The sequence below is a fragment of the Diabrotica virgifera genome, chromosome 2, assembly GCF_917563875.1.
Source record: "Diabrotica virgifera virgifera chromosome 2, PGI_DIABVI_V3a".
Taxonomy (NCBI): Eukaryota; Metazoa; Arthropoda; class Insecta; order Coleoptera; family Chrysomelidae; genus Diabrotica; species Diabrotica virgifera.
In genome coordinates, this window is record NC_065444.1 from 114,094,941 (window position 1) to 114,115,079 (window position 20,139).

General features: G+C 32.6%; 1 protein-coding gene across 1 annotated transcript; it reads right to left on the reverse strand.

Annotated features, from left to right (window-relative positions):
- Positions 1 to 5,193: 5,193 nt before the first annotated feature.
- Positions 5,194 to 6,853, reverse strand: LOC126879585 (uncharacterized). Its single transcript, XM_050642754.1, has 4 exons — positions 6,034 to 6,853; positions 5,756 to 5,828; positions 5,502 to 5,558; positions 5,194 to 5,393 (listed from the first exon to the last, which is right to left on the reverse strand). The coding sequence occupies exons 1-2, from the start codon at positions 6,722 to 6,724 to the stop codon at positions 5,806 to 5,808; spliced, it is 714 nt and encodes a 237-aa protein (XP_050498711.1). The 5' UTR covers positions 6,725 to 6,853; the 3' UTR covers positions 5,194 to 5,393; positions 5,502 to 5,558; positions 5,756 to 5,805.
- Positions 6,854 to 20,139: the final 13,286 nt, after the last annotated feature.

Sequence of the window (20,139 nt, forward strand, 5' to 3'; positions counted from 1 at the left end):
ATCGGTTATTAGAATACCCCGGTTATAAGAATACTTTTGCTTGGCATGAAGGTTATTTCGACAAGCGGGTTCGACTGTATCAGATTAAAACCTGCGAAACCTGTTTTTGCTTAGACCGTCGAACCGTTTAAAACTACGACACAATCATTTTACTTAAAAGAGAAAGATATATAAAAATATTTCAATTATTTATTACCAAAATAAAAAATAATACACATTACCGGTTTTAAACTGGAAATATTTATCCTCGTTATTTTCAAGTAGTAACAGATTAGTATTCCCGACATTAAGACCTCATTAGAGTGGATGGAATGTGGAGGTAGGATGAAAAAACAGTTTTTACCGCTTTAACACCGTACGGAGGATTTTAAAAAAATTAATGATAGCTTCGCACTCTAGACGTCAAGACCTTTTATTAGAGTGGTTGGGATGTGGAGGTATGATGAAAAAAACAGTTTTTACCGCTATATTGCGCTATGCGTCATTTTTTCTAAAAAATAATATTAGCCTTGCTTTCTAGACGTTAAGACCTTTTATTAGAGTGGTTGGGGTGTGGAAGTAGGATGAAAAAAACAGTTTTTACCGCTTTTCTCGCTATGTGTGTTTTTTATATACAAATAATGATAGTTTTGCACTCTAGCAAGCTTGGTGAACGTATGACGCAAAATAAACAACGACGAAAGAAGTGTGATGTATAAATATAAACCGGTTTTCGAATACCGGTTTTGAACTGGAAATACCAGTTTTAAACTGGTAATACCGGTTTTGAACTGGAAATATTTATCCTCGTTATTTTCAAGTAATAACAGATTAGTATTCCTGACTATGAGGTAGGATAAAACAGTTTTTACCGCTTTATCGCGATATGTGTGATTTTTTCTAAAAAATAATGATAGCTTCACATTCTAGACATCAAAACCTTTCATTAGAGTGGTTGGAAGGTGGTGGTAGGATGAAAAAACAGGTTTTACCGCTTTATCGCGTTATGCGTGATTTTTTCTAAAAATAATGATAGCTTTACACTCTAGACGTCAAAACCTTTCATTAGAGTGGTTGGAATGTGTAAGTAGGATAAAAAACAGTTTTTACCGCTTTATCCCGGTATGCGTGATTTTTTCTAAAAAATAATGATAGCTTTGTACTCCAACCGATAAGACCTTTCATTAGAGTGGTTGGGAGGTGGTGGTAGGATGAAAAAACAGTTTTTACCGCTTTATCACGCTATGCGTGATTTTTTCTAAAAGATAATGAGAGCTTTGTACTCTAGCCGTCAAGACCTTCCAGTAGAGTGGTTGGAAGGTGGTGGTAGGAAAAAAAAAACATTGAAAAAAAAAAATTGAAAAAAAAAATTGAAAAAAAAAATCCGAACAAAAAAAAATCGAAAAAAAATATATATCGGAAAAAAACAAAATACCTCTACACCAGTGTCAGGTATTTACCTTGACCGGTTATCAACCTTTCTTTGTTTGAGAACTGGTTATTGTGTGGTGGGAGGTGGTACCTACGATACAAATCAAAACACCGATTATTTTTACCGATATTATATAATCTATCTATATGCAGTAAGCATGTAAAGGTTGGAATAAATTAATTTTTTCATAAATGGATCGATTTTAGAAAAAATCCTGAAACAGGTCAATTTGTATTTTTAAATTACGATTTTTTGATATATATATATATATATATATATATATATATATATATATATATATATATATATATATATAAAATAGATGAAATAGAGAATGTGGAAAAATCCCCTTACGAACAATTCACACATCCACCATTATGGATTATTATTAATATCATATACATATATATATATATATATATATATATATATATATATATATATATATATATGTATATCTTTCTAGTGACAAGACATCGAGAGGTATAGCGATCACATTATATTTTTCTTTTTTTGGCTCTCTATTTCTTTCTGATCTCACCAACAATCTTTGTGTTGTGGTTTTATGCACCGTTTTTTTATCCCAGTTTTTCCCTATTGTGAGGTATTTCAATTATTTATTACCGAAATAAAAGATAATACACATTATTAAAATATAGTACTACGTTGTGAAAACTTTGTTGGCTACACGTTTTCCATAAAGTTCGATATTTTGTTGCTATATCGTAAGGTTTCCATTTATATATTTCAATGTTGCAGTAGAAAAACTGAACTATAGCATTAACCCCTGTATAGTAAAACGCAGCTTTGCTTAAAAACGCAGGTTCAACCACACCCTTCCAATATTTAAAAGAAAGTAAACAGTATACAAATTGCCTTTTAGTACTAGATATACTATCATAGTTACCATCGTCAAGACGCATTTGACTAATAAGTTAGGTCAGAAAATAATTTATATAAATATGTAAACTTATAGTGGAGGGAGGTATAAAATTTTTTAAATTGTGATTATATCAATAACACTATTTGTGCTATAAAAAAGAAACTGTTAATAATGTTAACAAAAAACAAAAAACCGAAGGTATAAAACGATACAACCTTGACCAGTTCAGTTTTGTTACTTGTGTTCGTAAAAATTTACAAAAAATAAAAAACCGAGACCTGTTCGTAGCATCAAAGAAATAAAACCAATAAATTCTTTTCTTTGCTGTCTACTTATCCGTTGCGTGATAGGAGGTGGTACAGCTATCACATTATATTGTTACCGAGATTATAATTTATCTATACAGTGAGCACGTAAAGGTTATAATAAATTCATTTTTTCATGAATGGGGTGATTTTAGAAAAAATCCTGAAACAGGACAATTTGTATTTTTAAATTACGATTTTTTGATATGTTTTGATTATGTGGCATAATACAGTATATCTTACTAGTGACAAGAGATCGAGAGGTATAGCGATCATATTATATTTTTCTTTTTTGGTTTGGTTCTCTATTTTTTTTCGCTCTCTACAACATTATTTGTGTTGTGGTTTTATTCACTCTTTTTTATTCCAGTTTTTTCCTATTATGAGGTATTTGTTACAACATATTGCATGTTTAGAAATCCTATTACTTTGTTTCACTTTCTATACTTCTTCTACTCACCCCTCCCCATCTCCCCCGTATATCTCTAAATAACCTATGTAACCAGTCTAAAACCACACGAATGAAGGGTCTTGACACCAAGATTCAAAAACTATCATTATTTTTTAGAAAAAATCACGTATAAAGCAATAAAGCGGTAAAAACTGTTTTTATCATACCCCTACATCCCAAAAACTCTAATGAAAGATCTTGATGTCTAAAGTATAAAGCTATCAATATTTTTTAGAAAAAATCACGCATAAAGGAGGCAAAACCCGCTATCCTAACCCACATTCCAACCACTCGAATGAAGGGTCTGGACGCCTAGATTAAAAAACTATCATTATTTTTTAGAAAAGTCACGCATAAAGCAATAAAGCGGCAAAAACTGTTTTTATCCTACCCAAACATTCCAATAACTCTAGTGAAAGATCTTGATATCTAGAGTATAAAGCTATCAATATTTTTTAGAAAAAATCGCGCATAAAGGCGGTAAAACCTGCTATCCTAACCCACATTCCAACCACTCGAATGAAGGGTCTTGACGTCTAGATTAAAAAATTATCATTTTTTTTAGAAAAATCACGCATAAAGCAATAAAGCGACAAAAACTGTTTTTATTCTACACCACATTCCAAAAACTCTAGTGAAAGATCTTGACGTCTAGAGTATAAAGCTATCATTATATTTTAGAAAAAATCACGCATAAAGGTGGTAAAAACTGTTTTTATCCTACCCCACATTCCAACCACTCGAATGAAGGGTCTTGACGCCTAGATTAAAAAACTATCATTGTTTTTTAGAAAAAATCACACATGAAAAGAAGAATCATACATGGTCTTGCTGAACATGAGTGCCATACCGAAAATATTGTTTTTTAACATCAAAAAATGGCTAAATTTTATTTATATTCAGAAACTTCAACCTGTTCCTTATGCGAGGGTGTTAAATGTAATGGAACGTTTTTCGAACACCACTTTCTACGGTTAGAATTACCTAGGGTAGTACCCCCTAACTAAACGGTAGATAGTTTATGTCTTGTTACTACACAATGATGTTGAAATAACCTCTGTCTTTTAAAAGTACCGAATTAAATTTTAAAACAATGTTTGCGTACAATATAAAATATTATTATTATTTGGATGATAAATTTAACTTAGATGATTACTGAAAACTCGAGCTGAACACCTGTTTCTTGCGAGAGTCGGCTATTATTAACTTATTCTGAAGTACTTACCTGCAGGTCATCGACGTAAATTAAAATTCTTTATTGATACTGGTTTTTATCTCCGTGTACAAAAGTCGTTTTGTTGTCATATCGTGAATACACTCGGTAATTGGATATAATTAATTCGTTGCCGGATTAAAGAATTAATTTCAATTATATTAATTTCTATTTGTAATTTTGTGAGTATATTTTAAGATCAATAATAGTCTAAGATACGGTTGATCAGGGTTAAGCTGTTTAATGGATAAAAATTATTGGATATGTAATTTAGTATGTTAACAATTACAAAAACAAGTATCCGATCAATTTTTTCTGGCTATAATTATTAACTAATAATTAAAAAATTACCTTTTTTATAAATTAAAAAAATTTCGACCCCGACATAATTTCAAATGTTTTGGATAATTATAAAACAAAAAGGTGATTTGTAATTTTTCTCTTAAGTTGACCGTTTTCGAGTTATAAACAATTTAAAACTGAAAAAGGAACGAAAGATGACGATTTTTATGGCTCAAAAACAATATTTGGAATTACGAAGTACCTAAATTCCAGCTCAAACCTTATTCTATCAGTTATTTAGTGTTTTGGACTTGTTTAATTTTGAAACATCTTTCTTAGTTGTTAATACTTTGCCCCCCATAAGAAATCTCCCTTATCAACAATTAAAAAATATATTTTAGAATAAAACATCACAAAAAACTCTTATCGGTACCTGATAGAAGGTTTGAACTTTAACTTAGGAACTTGATGATTAGAAAACAATATTTTTAATTGTGTTTTTTGAGCCTTGAAGATTGTTATCTCTTGTCCTTTCTTACGTTTTAAATTGATTATAACTCAAAAACGATCGAATTTCGAAGAAAAAAACTTTAAAAATTAAATATTTTTCTTTAATTTGAAATAAGGAAAACACATTTTATTGTTAAATTTTTTATTATAAAATAAAAATATGCAAATTATATAATCAAAATTATACCTAAACATATAAAAATAGCAACATATAAAAAACTATTTAATTCCTTTAATTAATTATACAAACGAGTTTGCATAAATTTGCCACACTACAAACCAGTTTCTTTCTGCAGATGTATGAAAGTTGGAGAATTATTTCCGGCTGAATATAAGTTCTGTAAACAAATAAAAACTTAAAATTATTAATTAATATTTATTAATGTCAAAATCTATTTAGTTCCTTGGTTATACAAAAGAGTTTGCAAAAAATTTGCCACACTTACAAACAAGTTCCTAGCCGCCGGCAAGGTTTGAGAATTATTTCCGGCTGACAAAGAGTTCTGTAAACAAATAAAACATAATATTATTAATTAATATTTACTAATCAGGATGTAAAGTGTGACTGTACTATGTTGTGCTGAAGTGATTACATGTTATAGTTTAAAAACTGGTGGTTTAAGTTAGGTTTTTTTTGTTTTAAAAACGTTTGTTTTTGAGTTACTGCATAAATATGTAATTGTAAAAAATTGGGACTTACAATAATATTATGTACAAGATCGTAGATATAGGTGTACGAGGGTGAGAGGATTATTCTCGTCTGACAAAGAATTCTGCAAACAAACAAAACAGTATTATAAATTAATATTTAGGTACTAATCAGGGTGTAAAGTGTAGTCAGTACTATATTGTGGTGAAGTGATTACATGTTGTAGTTTAAAAAGTCTTAGTGGTAGTGTCTTTATGGTAGAATATGTACTGATTTAAAAAAGGTTGTTTTTTGAATTACTACATAGATTATATAATACTATTGTTTACCTTTAGCTGTGCTCTTTGAAGCTAGATCCAACAACTCGTTATTATGCTGTATATCCGCTAGAGCTTTTTTCTTTTTTTCATTAATAATTTCCGCCGCTTGTCCGATGTATTGGAAAACGTTATTTGCGACATGCTTGAAAAGGTCATCCTGTTCAAGGATATGTTTTAATTTGTTTTCTAACCTTTCAGCTTGTCGTAAAAGCGCTTTCCTTACACCGTGCTGGAAATCCTCCTCCAGCGTCTGGTCACATGGTGACTCATCATCAGTGATGGTTGTGACCACGGAACGCAGTGACGGCACCCCCGACGAGAACAATATCTCTTCTAACTCTTCTACCTCTTCTAACTCTTTTGTCTCTTCGCCCGCTTTCAATATTTTCTCCTCCAGCTTCAGCGACTTCTCTTTTTCGACCTCCTGTACCACCTTAACTACCTCACGTTGTATGGAGGAGGTCGCCTCACATTGAAAAGAGGGTGTGTAATCATCCGCTGGAGCATACACCTTCTGCGCTGCTTTTTCTTTATTCCGCTGTATTTTTAAAATGAGGCGTTGCACCTCACTTTGCCGCAGCAACGGTTGAACGGTGTTCTCCCCCATAAAAATTATATCACTTTCTTCCGATTGTGTACACTCCGAAAGTAATCGTTTTCGTGATAACCCGCAGGATTCGCGACGATTTTCTGCATCCATTTTGAAAATTTACGAATGACGGAATGGCTTGAGAGAATATTTTGAACTGATTTTATACACAACGAGTTGAGTGTGGTACTAGGTACGGAAAAACCAGTCCTGAAAGAAATAAGCAGGCTTGACATTGAGTATGGTACTAGGTGTGAAAATCTAGTTCTGAAGGAAATAAGCAGGCTTGACCCCATCTGAACAAAGAAACGTGGGTGTGCGATCACACATAGGTAGACGACAAAGGGAGGTGAATATCCGGAAATTATTCATGATAGAAATTCTAACAAATTTTTTGGAAATTCTTTTGTGTAACCGAGGAATTAAATAGTCTTTTATGTTGCTATTCTTTGTTAGCATTATATGTAGTTAGTTTTGATATGTTTTGTAAATTTAACAATAAAACGTGTTTTACTTATTTCAAATTAAAAAAAGATATTTTATTTTTAAATAAGATAAAGTTTTAAAATAATTTTTAGATATCGTAAAAAAGTTCTATACAAATATATTTATTTTCTGAATCCATTTGAACGCAAAGAATAAAATTCTAATTTATTTTAGTAGAGAATCCGATATAAGGTCGATCGGGACTGAGCAGTTTAATGGATAAAAATTATTGGGTATGTAATTTATAGTAGGAGAGGAAACTATAATAAATTTGCAGTTACTATAGCATTATGGCTTCTGTTGAGTTAAGAAGATTAGGGTCTAAAACCAAAAAAATTAAGTAAAATTTTCCATAAAGTGGGAATTTTTCCATTCCAAGTCGAAAAAATGTCTAGAATAAAAGATACTTATTTTTACGTAAGGAACCCGAATTTGTAATAAAAAATGGGAGCTCCTATTTAAGATTTTAAAGTAACTCCCCACCCCACCTCCGTAGGCGGTCGTATTTGATGTTATTCTATAGGTTTTTAAAAACTATTCACGTATTTTTCAGTTTTTTGATGTGATTTTCATTTCGCGAAATATCGCGAGGTTCCTATTTAAAATTTTAAAGTTAACCCCACCCCTCTCCGTGGGGTTGTCTTTGGTATCTTTCGATAGATATTTGAAAAATATTGAACATGTGTTTTTCAGTTTTCCGATCTCACGTTCATTTCGCGAAATATTCGCTTTTTTGTGAAACTTTGTGACTACCTCATTTCCTTACGTCCCTCAAATCGTCAACTTTTTTAAATATACACTGTTTTGTACTTAACTTACCGTATCTTAATCTGACGATTTCGTGTTTTTCTAAGGATAGATTTTTTTCGGACCCCTTAACGAACCCCTTGTATTAAGAGTCCATAATATATATGGTAGAGGTACATTTACAGAGTTCAAGGTTTTTCATATGTGATTTTCTGACGCGCTCGAGTAACTAAAAAGAGAACGAAAGATGATGATTTTTATGACACAAAAAACTCAATTTAACACAAGTTCCTAAGTTAAAGTTCAAACATTCTATCATGTACCGATAAGACTTTTGTCATGTTTCATCCTAAAATCCTAAAATATATTTTTTTAATTGTTGATGAGGAAGGTTTCTTATGGACAGCAGGGCATTAACAACTAAAACACAATGTTTTAAAATGAAACAAGTCCAAAACACTCAATAACTGAGAGAATAAGGTTTGAGCTTGAATTTAGGCACTTCGTAATTTCAAAAATTGTTTTTGAGTCATAAAAATCATCATCTTTCGTTCCCTTTTCAGTTTTAAATTGTTTATAACTCAAAAACGGTCAACTTAAGAGAAAAATTATAAAATACCTTTTTGTTTTATAATTATCCAAAAAATTTGAAATTATGTGTGCCCGGGTCGAATTTTTTAATTTATAAAAAAAGTAATTTTTTAATTATTAGTTAATAATTATAGTCAGAACAAAATTGATCTGGTACCACTTGTTTTTGTAATTGTGAACATACTAAATTACATATCCAATCATTTTTATCCATTAAACAGCTCGGCCCCGATCGACCACATCATAGAATATTATTAATCTTAAAATATAGGTACTCAGAAAATTGCGAATAGAAATTAATATAATTGGTTATATAGAAAATTTAGAGTGGTTATATAGATTTTTTGAGGATATACGGGGAAATAGGAGAAGTATAGAAAGTTAAACAGAATAGCATGATTTCTAAACAACGTAATATGTTGCAACAAATACCTTACAATGGGATATTGTGAGGTACAACACTGATATTGTGTGATACAACACTTTCTGTGTTGCATCACAGAAAACTGGGATAAAAAGGGTGAATAAAACCACAAAACAAAGAATATTGGAAAAAGCAGAAAAAATAGAGAACCAAAAAAAATTTATTGTCATCGCCATACCTTTTGGTGTATGCGACTATTTTTGATTTTTATCGTAGGCACCACCTCTCACCACGCAATAAGTAAGTAGACAACAAAAAAATCTAGATATCCGGGCAGGAATTTATTGGTTTGATGAAACCGATAAGGGAAAGCTCATATAAAATATAAGAGTACATTATTCTAGAGAAAAATTACAAATCACCTTTTTGTTTTATAATTATCCAAAACATTTGAAATTATGTCGGGGTCGAAATTTTTTTAATTTATGAAAAAGGAAATTTTTTAATTATTAGTTAATAATTATAGCCAGAAAAAATTGATCTGATACCACTTGTTTTTGTAATTGTTAACATACTAAATTACATATCCAATAATTTTTATCCATTAAACAGCTTAACCCCGATCAACCGTATCTTAGACTATTATTGATCTTAAAATATACTCACAAAATTACAAATAGAAATTAATATAATTGAAATTAATTCTTTAATTTGGCAACGAATTAATTATATCCAATTACCGAGTGTATTCACGATATGACAACAAAACGACTTTCGTACACGGAGATAAAAACCAGTATCAATAAAGAATTTTAATTTACGTCGATGACCTGCAGGTAAGTACTTCAGAATAAGTTAATAATAGCCGACTCTCGCAAGAAACAGGTGTTCAGCTCGAGTTTTCAGTAATCATCTAAGTTAAATTTATCATTCAAATAATAATAATATTTTATATTGTACGCAAACATTGTTTTAAAATTTAATTCGGTACTTTTAAAAGACAAAGGTTATTTCAACATCATTGTGTAGTAACAAGACATAAACTATCTACCGTTTAGTTAGGGGGTACTACCCTAGGTAATTCTAACCGTGGAAAGTGGTGCTCGAAAAACGTTCTATTACATTTAACACCCTCGCATAAGCAACATGTTGACGTTTCTGAATATAAATAAAATTTGGCCATTTTTTGATGTTAAAAAACAATATTTTCGGTATGGCACTCATGTTCAGCAAGACCATGTATGATTCTTCTTTTCATGTGTGATTTTTTCTAAAAAACAATAATAGTTTTTTAATCTAGGTGTCTAGAACCTTTATTCGAGTGGTTGGAATGTGGGGTAGGATAAAAACAGTTGTTACCACCTTTATGCGTGATTTTTTCTAAAAAATAATGATAGCTTTATACTCTAGACGTCAAGATCTTTCACTAGAGTTTTTGGAATGTGGTGTAGAATAAAAACAGTTTTTGTCGCTTTATTGCTTTATGCGTGATTTTTCTAAAAAAATGATAATTTTTTAATCTAGACGTCAAGACCCTTCATTCGAGTGGTTGGAATGTGGGTTAGGATAGCGGGTTTTGCCGCCTTTATGCGCGATTTTTTCTAAAAATATTGATAGCTTTATACTCTAGATATCAAGATCTTTCACTAGAGTTTTTGGAATGTTTGGGTAGGATAAAAAACAGTTTTTGCCGCTTTATTGCTTTATGCGTGATTTTTCTAAAAAATAATGATAGTTTTTTAATCTAGGCGTCCAGACCCTTCATTCGAGTGGTTGGAATGTGGGTTAGGATAGCGGGTTTTGCCGCCTTTATGCGTGATTTTTTCTAAAAAATATTGATAGCTTTATACTCTAGACATCAAGATCTTTCATTAGAGTTTTTGGGGTGTAGGGGTAGGATAAAAACAGTTTTTACCGCTTTATTGCTTTATACGTGATTTTTTTCTAAAAAATAATGATAGTTTTTGAATCTTGGTGTCAAGACCCTTCATTCGAGTGGTTTTAGACTGGTTACATAGATTATTTAGGGATATACGGGGGGGGAGATGGGGAGGGGTGAGTAGAAGAAGTATAGAAAGTGAAACAAAGTAATAGGATTTTTAAACATGCAATATGTTGTAACAAATACCTCATAATAGGAAAAAACTGGAATAAAAAAAGGGTGAATAAAACCACAACACAAATAATGTTGTAGAGAGCAGAAAAAAATAGAGAACCAAACCAAAAAAAGAAAAATATAATATGATCGCTATACCTCTCGATCTCTTGTCACTAGTAAGATATACTGTATTATGCCACATAATCAAAACATATCAAAAATCGTAATTTAAAAATACAAATTGTCCTGTTTCAGGATTTTTTCTAAAATCACCCCATTCATGAAAAAATGAATTTATTATAACCTTTACGTGCTCACTGTATAGATAAATTATAATCTCGGTAACAATATAATGTGATAGCTGTACCACCTCCTATCACGCAACGGATAAGTAGACGACAAAAAAAAGAATTTATTGGTTTTATTCCTTTGATGCTACGAACAGGTCTCGGTTTTTTATTTTTTGTAAATTTTTACGAACACAAGTAACAAAACTGAACTGGTCAAGGTTGTATAGTTTTATACCTTCGGTTTTTTATTTTTTGTTAACATTATTAACAGTTTCTTTTTTATAGCACAAATAGTGTTATTGATACTACTATAAGTTTACATATTTATATAAATTATTTTCTGACCTAACTTATTAGTCAAATGGGTCTTGACGATGATAACTATGATAGTATATCTAGTACTAAAAGGCTATTTGAATACTGTTTACTTTCTTTTAAATATTGGAAGGGTGTGGTTGAACCTGCGTTATTAAGCAAAGCTGCGTTTTACTATACAGGGGTTAGTGCTATAGTTCAGTGTTTCTACTGCAACATTGAAATATATAAATGGAAACCTTACGATATAACAATTATTGAAGATTATTTAAAGTATAGCAACTGTTTCTTTGCAAAAATGTTAGCAACAAAATATCGAACTTTATGGAAAACGTGTAGCCAACAAAGTTTTCACAACGTAGTACTATATTTTAATAATGTGTATTATCTTTTATTTCGGTAATAAATAATTGAAATACCTCACAATAGGGAAAAACTGGGATAAAAAAAGGTGCATAAAACCACAACACAAAGATTGTGGGTGAGATCAGAAAGAAATAGAGAGTCAAAAAAGAAAAATATAATGTGATCGCTATACCTCTCGATGTCTTGTCACTAGAAAGATATACATATATATCAAAAAATCTAATTTAAAAATACAAATTGACCTGTTTCAGGATTTTTTCAAAAATCGATCCATTCATGAAAAAATGAATTTATTCCAACCTTTACATGCTTACTGTATATAGATAGATTATATAATATCGGTAAAAATAATCGGTATTTTGATTTGTATCGTAGGTACCACCTCCCACCACACAATAACCAGTTCTCAAACAAAGAAAGGTGGATAACCGGTCAAGGTAAATACCTGACACTGGTATAGAGGTATTTTGTTTTTTTTCTATTTTTTTTTTTAATTTTTTTTTTTAGTCCTACCACCACCTTATAACCACTCTAATGAAAGGTCTTGACGGCTAGAGTACAAAGCTCTCATTATCTTTTAGAAAAAATCACGCATAGCGTGATAAAGCGGTAAAAACTGTTTTTTCATCCTACCACCACAACCTCCCAACCACTCTAATGAAAGATCTTATCGGTTGGAGTACAAAGCTATCATTATTTTTTAGAAAAACTCACGCATACCGGGATAACGCGGTAAAAACTGTTTTTTATCCTACTTACACATTCCAACCACTCTAATGAAAGGTCTTGACGTCTAGAGTGTAAAGCTATCATTATTTTTTAGAAAAAATCACGCATAACGCGATAAAGCGGTAAAACCTGTTTTTTCATCCTACCACCACCTTCCAACCACTCTAATGAAAGGTTTTGATGTCTAGAATGTGAAGCTATCATTATTTTTAGAAAAAATCACACATATCGCGATAAAGCGGTAAAAACTGTTTTATCCTACCTCATAGTCAGGAATACTAATCTGTTATTACTTGAAAATAACGAGGATAAATATTTCCAGTTCAAAACCGGTATTACCAGTTTAAAACTGGTATTTCCAGTTCAAAACCGGTATTCGAAAACCGGTTTATATTTATACGTCACACTTCTTTCGTCGTTGTTTATTTTGCGTCATACGTTCACCAAGCTTGCTAGAGTGCAAAACTATCATTATTTTTATATAAAAAACACACATAGCGAGAAAAACGGTAAAAACTGTTTTTTTCGTGTGCGAAGCTATCATTAATTTTTTAAAAATCCTCCGTACGGTGTTAAAGCGGTAAAAACTGTTTTTTCATCCTACCTCCACATTCCATCCACTCTAATGAGGTCTTAATGTCGGGAATACTAATCTGTTACTACTTGAAAATAACGAGGATAAATATTTCCAGTTTAAAACCGGTAATGTGTATTATTTTTTATTTTGGTAATAAATAATTGAAATATTTTTATACATCTTTCTCTTTTAAGTAAAATGATTGTGTCGTAGTTTTAAATGGTTCGACGGTCTAAGCAAAAACAGGTTTCGTAGGTTTTAATCTGATACAGTCGAACCCTCTTGTCGAAATAACCTTCATGCCAAGCAAAAGTATTCTTATAACCGGGGTATTCTAATAACCGATCATTGGTGACTAGTAGAAACGTTTTGGGTCCTCACATTTCTATCCCTTTAACCAGCATTCTAATAAGTGGGTTCGACTGTATTTAAGGAGGAGGTATGGTTTGAAATAAACTTTTCAAGCATATATTTGTGATTTTTTTGAAACTATGGTGCAATTGTTTTATTTTTAAATTAAATAAGCATATTGAGTATAATTTAAAGAATATTCAAAAAAATTTCAAGGAAAAATAAACCAACGGTGGTAAATTTTTACAGACATCTCAAAAACATGGATTTTGTGGTAGACGTCAGAACTCACAACTGGATTATGCCAACCAAACAATTCAAAAAGATCTAATTAGCTTATGAGTTTCTCGAGGTAACGTTGTCGAGTTTTTATTTTTAATGATTTTAGAGTTCTTGGTATCACTCGGAAGTCAAACAAACGAAATTTTTTTGTATTAAAAGGGTGAAAATCATCATATTTATTATTGCTTAACAACAAATAAGCATAAAAATAAATATATCTCGACAGCGTTACCTCACGAAATGTGTAAAAAAATCTATGCTAAATTTAAACAGAATAGCGTTAAATGTATAGCTGTTCAGGTAATACTCAATTTGAGGGAGAATATTTATCAAACATTTGATTATCCTGGTATTTAGTTATTTGTGATATTTTCTACTTTTAAATGTGATTATTAGACATGTTAAACATTTTATATTTAATAAATTTTATAAATAAAAGACTTTTATGTTTTAATATTTATTTAAATCTGTTATTGTATACATACATTCTAAGATTTAAACTTAAAAAATCGGGGATATTACTTTTAAAGTTTTTTCAATTCCTTTTTTTAAACCTTATTGTATCTATTACAAACATTTCCCAGTACCTTTGTCGTGCTTGATGATAGGTGTATTTCCAAACTCGTAGAACATGTGTTTTGTTGAGATGTTCATTAAAAGTTACTCTTTTCCCAGTTTGTGTAGACATCTTTTAGTACTTCTGGATACACATACACTAATTCCAAGATATTACTTAAATCTTCAAAGCATATGTGGGTGCTTGCGTCAACACTTCTTAACACGTTTTCATAAAAATTACCTGTGCTGTTTCGTAATCGTGGATATAGGCTCTTCAAATATTCAGTGAAATTTCCTTGTTTTAAATGGTTAATATGGTGTTGTATAAGCGGTAACACTTCCCATAATTTGCAAATGCTTTCATACCCCAAATATATGTAGGAGTTAGTTTGAGATATTTTTATTACTTTAGCTTCCTGCACCTTTTCAAATTCTACACTATAGTTTTTTCTGTCTATAGACACACTATCCCCCACTGTGTACAGATAATTTGTAATTACTCCTTGGTAGTATAATAAATCTTTCCAATCTTCTTCCGTGAATACTACCCTTTGCCCTTGATTACCACATAGAGTTATCACTGGTATACACTCCGCACCATACTTTAACCCAATAGATACAAATTTACATTTTGATCTATTTAACTGAAAGCTTCTTTCTGCTATTATTACATCTTTTTTATTCTCCACACCATATTTGTGAACGGGTGTGTTACCACTAAAGTTATATTGAGACATGTTTACTCACTCGATACACGGGTTAGCTAACCTTTGATTCTCTACGTCTAGTTAATAAGTAGAAGGTGTCTCAAAGGGGAGGTATCTGTGGGTAGGAGGTATCTGTGAGTGGGGTGGGAGGTATTTGTGGGTAGGAGGTATCTGTGAGTGGGGATAAGCTAGACTACTTCTCCCAGAACAAGAAAATAATGATGGGTCTGAATTTCGTGTAAATAGTTTTGAAATTGATTTATTATAATATCGTAGTGGGGTGCTAACCATATGTTGGTGGGGTTTTAGTTTATAACACGTTGTAGAGATATGTTATACAGTCGTTCTTCAGCTTCACTGCTAGTAACTAGTATTTACAATGTGGATGTGTTACGTTACCGAAATCGAAGTTATGGATTTAAAGAGTGGAGTTGAAAGTTTACACCAACTTTTTTCCAATTTGGAATTTGATGCTTCTCATGAAGCCATTTATGGTGCAGTACGTCCATCACCTTATTCTTCAGAATTTTGTACAGAATTAGCCAGAAAATATGAAACAGGTGTTGAAATTTGTGACTTGTATCTTAAAAACCAAATCTGCTTATATGGATTTGTATCGTTACTAAAAGTTGTAGAATTGGATGGTTATTTAATTCGAATAAAAAAATTTCTCCCATCTGTTTTATACGGGAAAGAAGAACATAACGAAGGTGATACTTGTAGTAATGAGGATATTGACGCAGACATTAATGATCCTGAAGATGGTTCAAGTAAATCATAAACGTAATAATATTATAATTAGATTTTATTATACCAGCGATAGTAATTAATAAAAACATTTTTTGTACTAATAATTGTTTTATTTTAATGACGTGAACTCCCACCACATATTCTTAATAATGAAGCTATATAAATGAAACTACCTTGTTGGGTGTAGATGGTATAAATGTATTAAATAAAAATAAAGTTGTTACTAATTCTTGTTACCTTTACCGGGAGACTTTTTTATCTTACCAACCCTTTATTCCTCAACAGTCGTTGACTTCTTGACCGGTCGTTGAGTTCTTAACTGCTGACGTGGTCAGTGGTAGGGGGTATACAAAATGGTGGGAGGTATAAAGTGGTGAGGTATAAAGTGGTAGGGGGTATACAAAATGGTGGGAGGTATAAAGTGGTGGGGGTATAAAGTGGTGGGGGGTATAAAGTGGTGGGGGGTATATTGTGGTGGGGGTACAAAATGGCGGAATGAGAGTTCTGGCCGCACAACCCCCACCCCTTTTTGTACCCCCCACTCCTACTCTGTATACCCCCCACCTTTGTATAATTGGGGGTGGGGGGTATACAGGGTAGGAGTGGGGGGTACAAAAAGGGGTGGGGGTTGTGCGGCCAGAACTCTCATTTGCCCACTACTATTATATTATACAGGGTGTCCAGAAGCTCTCATCACAAACGAAAACCGGAGATTCCTCAGATAATTTTAAGAAAATTTAACTCAATTCACCTAGTTCAAAAATGCTTCCGTGGAAAGCTAGAGCTCTTTAAAGATGGCGTCTTGTAATTCATCATCGTCATAATTCAACCCGGATCTATCCAATGCTGGATATAGGTCTCCCTCAGTCTTCTCCATGCATTTCTGTCCTGTGCTGTCTGCATCAAGTTTCTGTCTATCCGTTTGATGTCATCAGACCATCTGATTGGCGGACGACCTCTACTTCGATATGCTTCGTCTAGAAAAAGCATATCGAAGTCTTGTAATTACTTTCTTTAAAATAGCTGCAGAACGCTTTTATTTGGAAAAACGAAAACTGGTACACTTATTTATCTTCCAGAGTTCAATTGTCAAATGTCAATTATCAATTGTCAATTTTTAGTACCGGTCATAGGGGTCCGTTTTGGGTACGGAAACGGATATTTTATCGAATAACTTTTCTGTCTAACTTTTAAGCATTTCTGACACTGGATTATTAAATTCTGGGATAGTTTTTTACTAAAAGGTACTTTTGCTTTAACTCAGAAGAATACGCAGTGTCCTAGAGGAATCGATTTGAAAAATTTTTCGTTTTTTGGTTTTTTGAGTTTAAAAGAATTTAGAAAAATTCTATTTAGGAAAACGAAAACTGCTACGTTTATTAGGGTGGGCTGAAAAAAATAAATGTTTTTTTTTTCAAGTGCTATACCGCGAAAAACTTGCATATATACTTCATAAATAAAATGCAACTGAGAAAAAAATTATTTTTTCAATATCACGGTAGGTAGCGCAATGCAATTAAAATAGTTCGTTTTTTGAAAAAAACTTGGATTTTTAAAATTTTTTCTCCGGTGTAAAAACTTTAAATAATCAATCGCTATAGTGAAAAAACTGTATAATTTGACTTAGAAAACAGAAATACACAATGAACCAGTTTAAAAAACAATGTTTACGGTAGCGCAAACAGCTTTAAATAACGGATAATTACGCTAAAAGGCGCAGTTTACAACACTGCCGTCCCGCGCGGAATGATTCGTTTTGTATGTGACTGTACCGTTTCCCCCACCACTCGTACCCAACCCACAATTCCTTGTGTTGTGTACGCTTGCTTCGCCATTTTGTGAGCTCGCGTCAGTGACTCGGCAGTGTTTGTCAGTGTCAAAGCTTTTGTTGTGTTACTTTTACTGTTACGTTGAGTGTGTGTTGAGTGTCATGGCTTTGTCCAAGAAAATTACGCGTAGTGAGTTTGATTGTCCAATATTCGGTTACCCAAAGGAACTACCTGTAAGTAAACTGCCTTCCTATGAAAACGTTTTAAAGTGCTTCTTTCTTGAACATTACAATTTAGCTGTGGAAACCAACAACAAATTGTTGAACAACAACAGTTTTTCACAAATTTCTAATATTGTTGCACCGAAAGTTAAGCAATTATTTGATAAAGCCTCAATACCAACAGTCTCCCTTTACAGAATTGTTCAAATGATCAATGCCTACAATAACAGTTACAGAGGTCTTATGAAGTGCTACAAACGAGATAAGGAAAAAGACTCGTTCAAAAAAAAAGTTGAAGATTTCAAGCAAAAGTCCTTGCGACTGTTTGATATCTCCGCATGCAAATGCACAATAACATTAGATTGCAATTGCCGAAAGGCCGTTGACTTGTGTGAGTGTCCGGTATCGATTGTTTGTACATGTGAGAAGTCAAAAAAAGTACCAGTCATTGAACTTAAGTTTTTGTACCTTCAAAGAAAACATAGTTTAGGCAAAATTGGTAACGTAGATGTGAAGGAGTCAAAAAAAATTATTCAAAGACAAAAAAGAAAAAACACTGAGTCTGAGTACAGCAGATGTCAGTCGAACGTTGACTCATTGTCACAGCCATCGTGCTCAAAAACTATGGAACCTACACAAATAGAAGACTTTGACTCAACTGAAATAAATAGAAATGAGGATAGTAGCGATGAAGAAGAGTTTGAACCTGTTGTAAAGTCACCATGGCAGATGCGAATTAAATTGACTAATACTGCGCTAACAAGTGATCGTTTTGGAGTTTCTGATAGAGCAACAGCTGCTATTGCTTCTAGCCTTTTGCAAGATTTTGGTATTATAACTGAAACTGAACATTCTAATGTTATTGATAAAAATAAAATCCGAAGGGGGAAAAAGGTTATCCGCACAGAACTGCAGGTGCAGAATAAGGCTGAGCTCAACACATTTCAAGGATTGTATTTTGATGGAAGGAAAGATGACACCATTGTGATTGAGAAGGTAAATTCAAAGCATTTTCGGAGAGTGATTAAGGAAGAACATTATTCTATCATTCAAGAACCTGGATCTGTATATGTTGGTCATGTTACACCTTGTTCTGGATCTGCTCAAAACATTGCCGACAGTATAATTACTTATTTGAAAAAAACTGGACTTTCCCTTGATGATTTAGACGTCATTGGATGTGACGGCACCGTTACAAATACAGGGTGGAAAGGGGGCGTAATTCGAACAATTGAAGAAAAATTGAAAAGGCCAATGCAGTGGGCAGTTTGTCTCTTGCACTTCAACGAATTACCACTCCGACACCTGTTCCAGTTTTTGGATGGAGACACTACAGGGCCTACAACATTTAAAGGACCTATCGGAACAGAGCTCAAAAACTGCGAAAAACTCCCCTTGGTGAAATTTGCTAGTGTGGAGTGTGAAATTCCAGATATTGACCGAAGCATATTGAGCAAGGACCAACAGTATTTACTGGACATAAGTTCTGCTGTACAATCAGGAATCTGTCCCATAGATTTATCTCACCGTGAACCTGGCCCACTCTCTCACGCAAGATGGCTAACAATGGCTAACAGGATTCTAAGATTGTATGTGAGTGTTGAATATCCATCAGACGAACATAAAATCGTAGTTCATTTTATTCTGAAGTCATACATGCCTGTTTGGTTCAATATCAAAAAAAGCAAGTACTTAACTGATGGACCAGAACACATATTTCAAACTGTAAAATCCTCAAGATTCCTGCCTGAAAATCTGCTTCAAGTAATAGACCCCGTTATTGAAAGGAACGCTTACTTTGCCCACCCAGAAAACTTGATGTTGAGTATGATAGTAGATAAAAGAACTCACATAAGAGAATTGGGATTGAGACGAATCATAAAGGCCAGGACATCAGCACCCAAAAGAAAGTCAATTAGAGCTTTCCATCCACCCAAATTAAATTTTCAAGCCACAGAGTACAGTGAACTGATTGACTGGACTGCCACCACATTGTCACCACCACCATTACTAAGAAGAATCAGCGACGAAGAAATTCGTGCAAAAATCTTCACTGGGGACACCGCAGCTGAATGGAGATTCGACAAATTTCCTTGTCATACGCAAGCGGTTGAACGATGCATCAAACTTGTAACCAGCGCTTCACAAAAAGTAGTTGGTTTTGAAGCAAGAGATGGGCTCATCCGAACTACACTACAGTCAAGAGCAGCTATGCCATGCTTTGAAAGCAAATCAGCCTTCAAACTTCCTAAACAAGAATGATTATGGACTTAGTGATGAAATATATTCTACTAATCAAAATTCCTTTTTGAATTTTCAATAACA

Excerpts from the sequence above, each read along its gene's own strand:
- LOC126879585 (XM_050642754.1), bottom strand. The coding sequence starts at position 6,724 with ATGGATGCAGAAAATCGTCGCGAATCCTGCGGGTTATCACGAAAACGA. Across the intron at positions 5,829-6,033 it reads TTCAAAGAGCACAGCTAAAG|AATTCTTTGTCAGACGAGAA; the intron begins GTAAACAATAGT and ends GTTTGTTTGCAG.